Genomic DNA, 10,678 nt, shown 5'->3' on the forward strand with positions numbered 1-10,678 from the left:
GGACGGTAACAGATCCGATCCGTCTGATACGGTGTGATACGGTCATGTGGTTCAGTAAACACGAGTTTACCATGAGCCTGGTTTGGAGCTGTGTGTACGTGTAAATGCGTTCAGATGCGGAATAACATCACCAAAGAGAACAAGTCGTACGTTTAACATTACATGGGTGGTTTAACAAGCACCATGGAGGCAGTAAAAACCGTTTTGAGTGAGAAAGGAAAGGAGCTTTTTCTCTGTCCAAACACCCTGTGATAAATGGGGGACCTCTCCCTCGTCTCGAATTCGGTGTAGGGACCCCTGTGTTCACGTGTCCCCCGCCCTCGTCATGATCTGCCGTACCGAAAGGCCCGGCAGGGGCTCGGCTGCACCTGCCTCGTGGCAAATTCCCCCGTCTCTCGTTGCGACGCGCAGACTCCGATCTTCGCCGTCCACGACCAAGGGTCCCGCGGGGTGTCCCCTGTGTTTGTTTTGGTTTTAAACGCCCCCCCCCCCCTGGGAGCGTGGCCAACAAGTGCTGCCGGTGAAGCTGCCTCTGTTGCCCTGGCGACCTCGCCCCTGCTGGCGAACTGTGACCTTTACAACGATGCAAAGGAAGACGTCATTACCTTCCTCGCAAAGGTTGAGTTTGGAGATGTGGCGGCCCTCGTAGCTTTCTTCGTAGAAGGACCCGTTGTCCCGGTCCTCATAGGTGCTCAGGTACATCGCCTTGTTCTCCATTTAGGCTGCGAGACAACAAAAATAAACCAAAAGCAGCGTGTTATTTTTTTTTTTGCACAATGCGGTTCTTGGCAGCTTGATGAACGAAAGGCCGCGAAGCCAAGGCTGATTTCACGAATCCAAAATGACGTCCGCGATGTAAGAATGTTCTTTGTAGCCACATTTATAGCAATTACAATCATACGCAGACTGTTTGGGACTCTCTGGCGGCCTCTTGCAAATCAGGGAGCCTTCAGATCTCGCCCAGCTTTGAAATACATTGCCTGCTATCTTGTGCAACTTGAACAAACACATCAACTTCTCACACCAGTTGAAAAGGAAGAGGTGCAGGATCCAAAAAAAAAATCCTATAATGAGAAAATAACAGTGCAAAAGTTCCAGTAAAAGCCCTGGCAGGGGCCGCTTGAACCCTGTTTTATAAAAGAAGACTTCACAGGGGTGGTGGGTTGGCTTTTGACTTTTTACGGCACCGACCAAAGCTGCTCTGTATATTTTCAGCTGTTCACGACCATGCTGTCGTCCAGGAATTTCAAACACATAGGAACACTGAGGGAGTGACCGAGGAATGGGGTCAGCAGCCATGTTCACATGTAAAAGGACTGCAGCTGGACAGCTTCCACACACACTGTAATATGAACTGGATGGGCTATGGAATAGATGTGTGACAAATTAAAAGAAATAAATAAGTGGAGAAACTATGTGAAAGCCATTGTTTTTGTCATTGTGATACACAGCAAGCACAGCACATGGTGCTCAGAACAAAATGTGTGCATTTAACCCATCACCCTTAGTGAGCAGTGGGAAGCCATAAAAGGTGGCCAGTTTGGGATATGAACCTGCAACCTTTGGGATACGAGTCCACTTAGCCGCTAGGCTAACACTGCCCCTTAAGTGAAAGTGAAGTGATTGTCATTGCGATACACTGCAGCACGGCAAACGGTGACACAACGAAATGTGTCCTCTGCTTATAACATCACCCTTGGTGAGCGGTGGGCAGCCATGACAGGAGCAGTGTGTGGGGACGAGTGCTCAGTGGCACCTCAGCGGATCGGGATTCGAACCGGCAACCTTCTGATTACGGGGCCACTTCCTTAACCACTAGGCCACCACTGCCCCGCACATCTAGCAGAGGATGGTCTCGACCCACCGACCTCTGGGTTATGTGCCCAGCAAGCTTCCGCTGTGCCACTATGCTACTCGTCACCCCAGATGGGACTCAGACCCATAATCCTTGTCTTAGAAGGCTTGTGCCTTGTCCATTAGGCCACTGGGGTTTATGTGCTGGGACCGTCCACATCATTTACATTTGCTGTTACCACTTTATCCACTAGTCCAAAGTGTCCAACTTCACTCCAACAAAAGATGGCCATGATGGAGGAGGCTGCAATAATGTAGTAATTAAAAGGAAGTAAGGAAGGCAGCAATGGCCGTAGTCTGCGATATCAACTGATTTATAAAACTTTGTCATTTTTTCAACATCTCTTTGCAAATTTCTGCCATTTGTGACTCTCTTGAACCATTTTGTATACTGCACCTGCCATTCCTGCCTCTCTAAGCTTTCTGAAAATGTGCACAAATATGGACAAGATGAACAAAGTGTTGCCTGACAGATCAGGTTGAAACCTGAACACCAATGGGATATTTTGGAGCAACGTCGAGTGCCTCCCTTATTATGAAAAACCAAAATGTTAAGAGGCTGCATGTATGGTGACAAGGAGAACTGAAGCTGTACCTAACACCTTCTTAACACGCTTAATGTAGCGTTTTCTTTTAATTTGTCACACTTCTGTGATTCACTGTGAACTCGAAGCCCCACTTCCTCAGATGCTGCCATCTAGTGCTATAAATCAAAGAAGATCCACTGTGAGGCACCCCATGGCGAACATTCCCAGCTGAACCACCGCTGAAAATAGAGAGAGGGATGGAGAGAGAGAGAGAGAGAGAGGCCCGTGCTTCTTCCCACACTTGGATAGTTGACAACTAGCACATCTCTAATCTCCTCAGGAAAGGAGGTGGACTTCACCCTAAAAGCAGATGTCTGTTGTCCACAGTCACACATGCAGGTAAAATATAGGTAAAAATGCTCAAATCCAAGTGATATCTGTTTTGGTTTGGTACGAATGACACAACTGAGCACATCGGAGCCATAATTAAAGTTCAGTAGAAGTGGCCATTAATACCCCTCCACCAGACAAAGGGGTGTAAGACGCAGAGACGGATGGAAGCTGTTTAGCGAAGTCATTAAAAAGCGCTCAGTCTGGACTTTCTCATTACTCCGAGGCGGTGTCAGCTGACATTTTCGGTCCCAGCAGGCCGAACACATTATTGCGCTGTGCTGCTAGGTGACCAGGATTACCACCAAACGCTGTCACCTAGGCAGGCGGAGAGCCGCGCTGTCACCCTGCTTACACGCTCCGATGCCCATACCCGTCCAATCAGGTGGCTCCGTCTACGGAGACAGGATCCACTGTGCGCCGCCGGTCTGTACCTGGCCATGCAGGAATGTGCTGCACGTGCACGTGACGCCCAAGAGTCCTAATGGGTGTTCCAAAGAACGAGAAAGGGCCAGATTCCAGCTCCAAAATGACGCACAGGCCATCTTCATGTCAGTGGGAGCTTGAACTTCTCTACAGATTTGCACTTTAAACTTTATCTGCCACACTGCAACCAGTCCCCGTGCACGTGGTTAATCTTTTTGGTGTGTTTGTTATGGGGTGATCTGGTTCTGGTTATGAAAGGCTATTTCGAATATCACTTTTTAATCATCCGCACATAAACACAAACACACAGAACTACAGTGTATTCGGTTTCTGACCATGCACTCAATGAATTACCATTAATTATAGATTAACGCTCTGGACATACAGGTTTATTTACAACAGGCTTTTACAACTGTTGCATGCTCTGTCATGTCTGTGTCCTCATTACACAAATGATTTAACACACAATGCAGCACACGCGGGATGCAAGGTGCAAGAACCGGGCTCATGCACTATTACATTCTAACATCCAGTTAGCAAACTATTACTTACTTACTTACTTAATGCCGGATGTGAACGGAAAGAAGTCAATTTAAACCTTCCCCATATCTCCTCCAGTGCGGTTGCGTTTTTCCTGAACGATGTGACATTAGAATAATTTTTTAAAATGTTTTAATTGTAGAAAAGCACGCAAGCGAAGCAGATCCCAGAGTTCCGTGGAGAAACGAGCCTCGAACCTCGGTCCTCCGTCTGTGCGGCGGCGGCAGCGCGGGGACCGGGGTTTATACGCGGCGAGGCAGAGCTAATTAGAAATGTCCTTACATCATTCTACAGTCTCCAGTTTCCACCAGCGTCCCGTCCGGCGACCTTCCGTCGCCGTTCACCCCAAAGTCCACGGCACGCTGCGCCCCGGGCGCCCCCTGGCGGACCTCGAGGTCACTGCGTTTACAGTGGACGGAATCAGAAGGGACATGGGACATTACATTCAGCACTGATGAAAACATAAAAACAAAAAATACATTTTCAGCTTGAAGCAATTTTGTTATTGTAACATAAAAAAGTTTAATGTAAAATTATCTTTATTTTCATAAAAAAAAAAAAAACGTTATCTTATTGTTCTCAATACAATATTTTCCCCTGCCCCCTATTTTTGCTGTAGAAAATCATTCAATAGTTTACAGAGTTGGGAGAGACGAACACGAAAACTTTCCCAAAGTACTGCACCCATGCAAAGTCTTGAGAAATTTGGTCAGCACGGTGTAATTTACTGTTTTTCTTATGTCAGAAAAAAATGCACCAAATGTAATTTATTGTGCACTTGTTCAGGCTGGCAATTTGCACCACAAGCACAGTTTGCGCCTCTACCTCACTAATTGCATCTTCATTTGTTTAAATGTACACCTTTTATCAGACACCTTTATCCAGGGTGACTTACCCACTAGAAAGGAAACTGTTTCTGCCCAGTTTTTGTGTGGTGTCCACTTTTTGCCTCATGTACCTCACCATTATGTTTGCAGTTTTGTGCAGACTACATTGCCATTTCCATGTGTCCTCATTGTCCATATGGCACGATTTGTATGTTTTGCACTACCCTGCTCTCACCTGCAATTGAGTACTAGATTATCCGAAGGGATAATGGACTAAATGTACATAATCAAACGTATTACTGCAGCTTCCATGACCCTCAGATTTAATTACCTGTGAGCAGTGTTGCCAGGTCGTGGCAAAATATCGACTCCACAAAAGCCCACTCAAAATACCACAAAACCGCAATTCAGTTTAATCATTTTAACGTTAATGGATCCTCACGGACTGTGCAAAGGTTAGTTAAAAAGCAAGACAGATAATATGTTTATAAAATACATGTTAAGAACAGAATCTGTAAGATATGTAATGTGGGCACACCTTAAACCAACTTTGAACTCTTTAAATAACACCCACAAATAGATTATTCAGTTCTGGCGTAAAAATAACCGCGAACCTGTCAACACAACCTATTTGCGGGCGTGGGAGGGGCTGCAGGATGTGGGCGTGGCCACAGGTACTGGAAAGCACAGGTAGGATGGGAACAGGCAGCAGCGACAAGCCCCGCCCCCAGTGGCGGGCGTGGGAGGGGGCTGCAGGATGTGGGCGTGGCGACAGGTAGGATGGGAACAGGCAGCAGCGACAAGCCCCGCCCCCCGTGGCGGGCGTGGGAGGGGGCTGCAGGATGTGGGCGTGGCGACAGGGACAAGAACGCACAGGTAGGAAGAGAACTGGGCTGTGGCTGCGCTGAAGTCGCTTTCTGTTTTACGCGTGAAGACAACGGGAATAGTTTAGTTCTAAATGCGGATTTGGAACCATTAGGCGCAGTTGGTTGCGACATACTTTGGATGTCTAAAGAATCTGCAAGAGAGAGAGAAAAAAAACGTGGTGCCTACGTGTCGTAAGGTGACCCCGTCGTTTTTTCCTTTTTCGCTGTTTGTTCAAGTTTTACTTCACAATCACGTTGCTGCCAAAGAAAAAACTAACCTTTAGGGTCTAACATAATTACCAGGACACAGATAAGTCATTTTAATGTAATTTTCTTTTAAATCAGTGTAATTATGGAAATACGACGCTAGGTGGTGCGATTGTATCAGTACAACGAGCTCATGCCATCAGAAAATATGGTATAGAGACAGTCATACAAATGGATTTGCCTAAAAGTTATATTTTAATAAACGGACTGAAGATTACAAACGCACATTATTTCACGTCTTTCATTATCTTCAATATGGAGGAAATGTGCTTTGGCTGAAATCCCGTAATGGAAGCGACCGTATGTCTGGGGAAAAATGACATACTATGGCAACAAAACAGGATTTGTAATGCTGTGGTGTCAAAGTAAGACGTGCAACAGGCTCTGATTTCAGAGATACTGCGTGATAATTCAATATCAGGCTGTTAAGAGTCTTTTTGGACCAGCTGAGTGTGTGTGGAAAGGATATCTGATCTGACAAACCTTCAGCATGGTACAAGTCTGCGCACACACACACACACACACAAGAAAATTGCCTTATACGACGGCGTTGACTCATGTCCTCCTTTTTTTTAGCCTGTCTGTAAAGAGAAAAAAGATATTCAGAAGGCAGTACATTGTCTGCTGCATTGAATATGTGATTAATCATGCTCATATTCATAGATGGTTTTCCCAGAAGAGGTCAGTGATGTCTGTAAAGGTAATCTCAAAACGTACAGTAGGCCGAAATTAATAGAAATTAAACATTATATAGTGATGAAGTATCTCTGCGCAATGCGTACAGTACAGTTCACCACAGTGTTACACTATTAGCAGTGTGTGTGTGTATATATATATATGGAGTACACGGATAAAGTGCTGATATTTCGATTTTACAATCCTTTTATGGCCTCTGGGTGTAAAATGCTCTGCACCTCTGTCCTTTCATTATATGTAAACGACATAAGACATTTTCTAGAGCGTCTCTCCATTCATTTCAGAACACAATTGTATGGTCCTAAATCAAGATTGTATGATTTCCCCCCCCCCCAGTGCTCCCCTTCAGACACGGAGCATACATCACTGGTTTGTCATGGGTTTTTCAAAGAGAGTGTCCAACTGGACTGTGAATGAAGTTCACGACTGGGTGAAGAAGCAGTATGTCTCCAGAAACCAGGCCTTGCTGCAAGCCATCGTCAAGCACGCCATTTCAGGTATGAAACCTTTCTGACCAAGGCTGTGAGAGGCTGTCAATGTTTTTTGTACTATCTGTATTCAGTGTTTTTATGGGTATGAGCAGTGTCAAGGTTTATTGTGGTCGCATCAGCAATTCACATGCTGTCAGCCTGCAAAGCAAACTATGGGGGCGGTCACAATGACTGAGTGTCTCTGAATGCCTTGAGGGAGGTTCTCCAATCCACATTCCCTCACTTACTGTGGCTGCTTTCCTCAGGCCGTGCCCTGCTCAGGATGAGTGCCTACCAGCTGGATAAGATGGGCATGGACGCAGAGTTGCAGCAGGAGATCCTGCAGGATGTTCTTCTCCTCAGGGTTGAGGAGGAACTGGAGAACCTGAATGAAATCATATCTGGTTAGAGGCCTGCAGAAGCACACACCAGCATTAGCCTATGAACTTTTACCATTATACCATAAAATAATATAAATAACAAGAACAAAATAACAGAAATAACAAGAAGAACTGTAAATCAGATGCTTAAATGAGCCTTAAAATGCACAAAAATTGCACGTTTTTATCTGATTGACACTTATTGAGAACTTGACCATCCACTATGCAACGTTGTATTGGCTGGTTGGTACCATGTATGTGCACTGATGTACACATCACGGCTTCCAGTAACTTTGAGTATCTACATGGTCAAAAAGATTGTGCAGATGGAACAGATCGGGTACTGAAATGGCATCAGTGTTATCAGTTTTATTCTAATATTCTTGATTTTAGCTAAAATAAAATAAAACCACAATTATTTTTACCAATATTGAAATCATATTGCCTTTGAAACATACAGTCTTTATCTTTCTGAGATTCCACCTCATCATAGTTTTTGCATTAGAATTGCATTTTAATTCTCACCTCATTGGGGATGTACTGCATATAAAAATATGCTGTATATTAATTTTGAGAGACTTTGTGAGATTTTTTAATAGGGTCTGGCTGCTGATCCCCCTTAGTGCTGGAAGTCCACTCTGGTGCTGGAATTCATAACCGAAGACTTGGGTAAAAGTGCAATACTAGCGTTCGGCAGCCAGACCCTTCTCAGATTTTTAGTATTTACTGTAAGGTAGGTGTCCTCATTGACTGAACTGTGTAGCACTGCAGCTCTGGACACGGCTCTTTTTCTGTCCAGCTCCTCACCGCCTGTTTCAGTCACTACCTGACACTCTTTGAAATAGAACACACACCCATGTGAATTAGCAGCTGAATCTCTTCCCAGTCATCTCTCTACGACGGGGATGACCCGAGCAGACATGCCATCCTACCAGAATAAATTGGGCAAAGCACTGTGACGAAAAAAAAAAGAAAAATACATAAAATAACATAGCTAAGCCAATCGAGAGGCTTTGGCCCAGAACAATGACAGGCCTCGTGGCATGACTGCTGTGCAACAGCGCAGAATTGGCCACATGTGCAGGAAATTGGATGCAGGGTTGGAGATATTTGCTGTGGATTTTCATGTGGAGGACTTTTGGGCTGGCGTGTTTAACCCAAACATGCTTTCCTGTTTTCCTTTCTGTCGTAGAGTGTTTTTCTTCATGACCGAGTGGACTGCAGACCTGAGGATTCTGATGTTTCTATATTGCCCCTGCGTACTGAAGTATTACACACAAAAAAAAAAAAAAGACAGAAAGAAGCAGAAGAAAAGAAAATGAAATACCATTCACCGATTGGAATCAGTGACCTGGAGAAGATGGCGAGATTGGTTTTGCCACTGCTGTGACACCTCCGTGAGTCAGTCTACAGAATGTGGGGCTTTTCTGCTCTTGCTTCCTCCATTGCCACAGTTTTCAATATACTGTCTGGATGCCGGAGCCTGGAGAGGTAAACATCATTTCACATTTAATGAGGAACAGAGAGATATTCTTGCTGTTGCGACCAGCTTCTGCATCCATGCTCTGCAACCAATGCCTGTGGGAGAAAGACCACACCCCGCACTCCACCTGCACACATGTAATACTGCCTTCCTGTTCTCCAGACTGTGCCACCGTCTACCCCTCCATTCGCATCGTTAATCTTCATTCTCTCCTGGACAGAGGACAATCCGCACCGGTCCGTTTTCTTTACCAGTAAATCCACTAAACCTCAGCTGGATGACTCATCTACAACCAAGTAATGAAACGGATCCGATTTTTAACCATGGCTGGGTCCGAAATCTCCACATGAGAGACTGGAATGGGAATGATGGCACACAAAGGAACCTGGGAAAACGTGAGAAAAAGGGGTGCAGAGCCTCCCCGCAAGGTGCATTACAGCAGGGTGTAAGCCTTTTACCATAACTATGCACCTATATTTGTAATTATTACATTTGTCATATAGACAGTATGTACCACATGGCCACAGTCACAATCTTTTAATATGCAAATATTTAGTGTAATAATTGTTAACAGATTAAGGTAGCAGAGTCTAGTAAACATTTCTTCTTCAGTAATAAAGTTTCAAACATTAGTAAAAGCTGATCCACTACTGTGTCTACTGAAGGAGTGACCAATTCGCACACTGGGCATGACTAGATGAACCTCAAATGTTGCTTTAGCCATTATTGTTCTTTAAACACGCATTATTGTTGCGTGTTTTTTTTTTTTTAATAAAAGACATAAGATATAATAAGCACGTGTAGTGATTTTGTGCATATTACAGGCATTATTTGTGGTCACAGTATTGACTGATTACGCTGTATAGCCACTTTTATTAAGCAATTAAGTACAGGCAGGTGAAAAAGAGCTGAGCCAAATCAGCACACAAGGGACACACACACACACACGTGAAGGTGTGTTTCTGAAAGGCAGGAAATGTTAAACACAGGTTGCTTATTCCTGACCGTGCAAAGCTAAATCTCTTCATAATTCATGCTTCGTCATTTCTACTGGGCTGCTCATGACAGGGTTAAGATTGAGTCGGTGTACCATACGTGCCCAGGTGTGCAATGATTTGGTTAGATTTTAAATATATTCATGGTCAGTCTCACTTTGTAATAGTTTATATTACATTGAATACATGACATACAGCAGTATAAATCTTATTTCTCAATTGATCAACTTGTGTCTATGTAAAAATATATCATCTTCAATTAACTACTGATTAAATTTTAACCAACCAGGTTTTAATTAACATCAAAACCTCAAATCTTTCCATGTTTGGTAAGATTTGACAATCATGCTGAAGGTGTGTTGCTGTTGAAATTCTGTTTTATTGAAGTGGTCACTTATTTTTATTCCCGTATTTTGAGGTGGAAACCATTGCATTCCAGCATGGCAACACTGGTTATGACAATATGACCCCACAAATCATGGTGTTCACCATGGATACCTGGTATCCTGCTGACGTTCACAGTCAACACCCTAATCACTAGCTCGTCCTGAATACACTTTTTAAGAATGTCAGAAGAAATATAGCTGATGCACGAAGGTGGAATTGAATGCCACCTCAAAGTCTTGATGTTTGCACCTCTCCCTGTGAGAGGTTATGCCTCCTGCCAGCAAAGCTCGGATCTCTGCCATAGATCTATGTTACACAGACACACAGCTCTGCCCATGGCACCCTCCACCGCCGTCCGTGGATGCAAGCAAGTACTGAGCTCATAGCTACGGAGTCCTGTTTGGGAAGTGGTGTGGGGAAGGGGGTGGGTGACTAGACCAAATTAGAGGTGCTGATTAATATCCCTCCTTGGAGATGTGTGGCATTTGATTTCTTCCTTTCAGAGCAATGGTGCATAGGAAAAGAACGGCTGAGTCACATTAAACGTAAATACACCTTCGGGAGAGGCAC

The 10,678-nt window shown here is 44.4% G+C and overlaps 2 protein-coding genes across 6 annotated transcripts in view; one reads left to right on the forward strand and one right to left on the reverse strand.

Annotated features, from left to right (window-relative positions):
• The window catches only part of scara5 (scavenger receptor class A, member 5 (putative)), a 43,273-nt gene extending 39,179 nt beyond the window's left edge, over nucleotides 1-4,094 (reverse strand). The window contains exons 1-2 of one of the 5 annotated variants that reach the window (XM_028953126.1): nucleotides 4,020-4,094; nucleotides 606-722 (exon numbers count right to left, since the gene is read on the reverse strand). In XM_028953126.1, the coding sequence (XP_028808959.1) occupies nucleotides 606-717 (112 nt within the window). In that variant the 5' untranslated portion in view covers nucleotides 718-722; nucleotides 4,020-4,094. Of the gene's footprint in view, nucleotides 1-605; nucleotides 723-3,749; nucleotides 3,994-4,019 lie in introns of those variants that run through there. The other 4 variants (XM_028953124.1, XM_028953125.1, XM_028953123.1 and 1 more) reach the window with 4 other exon arrangements.
• Nucleotides 4,095-5,414: 1,320 nt separating this feature from the next.
• LOC114763430 (sterile alpha motif domain-containing protein 12-like) lies at nucleotides 5,415-8,535 on the forward strand. The gene is made up of 4 exons (XM_028953129.1): nucleotides 5,415-5,440; nucleotides 6,730-6,890; nucleotides 7,130-7,267; nucleotides 8,436-8,535. Exons 2-4 carry the CDS (start codon nucleotides 6,770-6,772, stop codon nucleotides 8,450-8,452), a joined length of 276 nt encoding a protein of 91 aa, XP_028808962.1. The 5' UTR covers nucleotides 5,415-5,440; nucleotides 6,730-6,769; the 3' UTR covers nucleotides 8,453-8,535.
• The last annotated feature ends 2,143 nt before the right edge of the window (nucleotides 8,536-10,678 follow it).

The sequence above is a fragment of the Denticeps clupeoides genome, chromosome 14 (genome assembly GCF_900700375.1).
Source record: "Denticeps clupeoides chromosome 14, fDenClu1.1, whole genome shotgun sequence".
Lineage (NCBI taxonomy): Eukaryota > Metazoa > Chordata > Actinopteri > Clupeiformes > Denticipitidae > Denticeps > Denticeps clupeoides.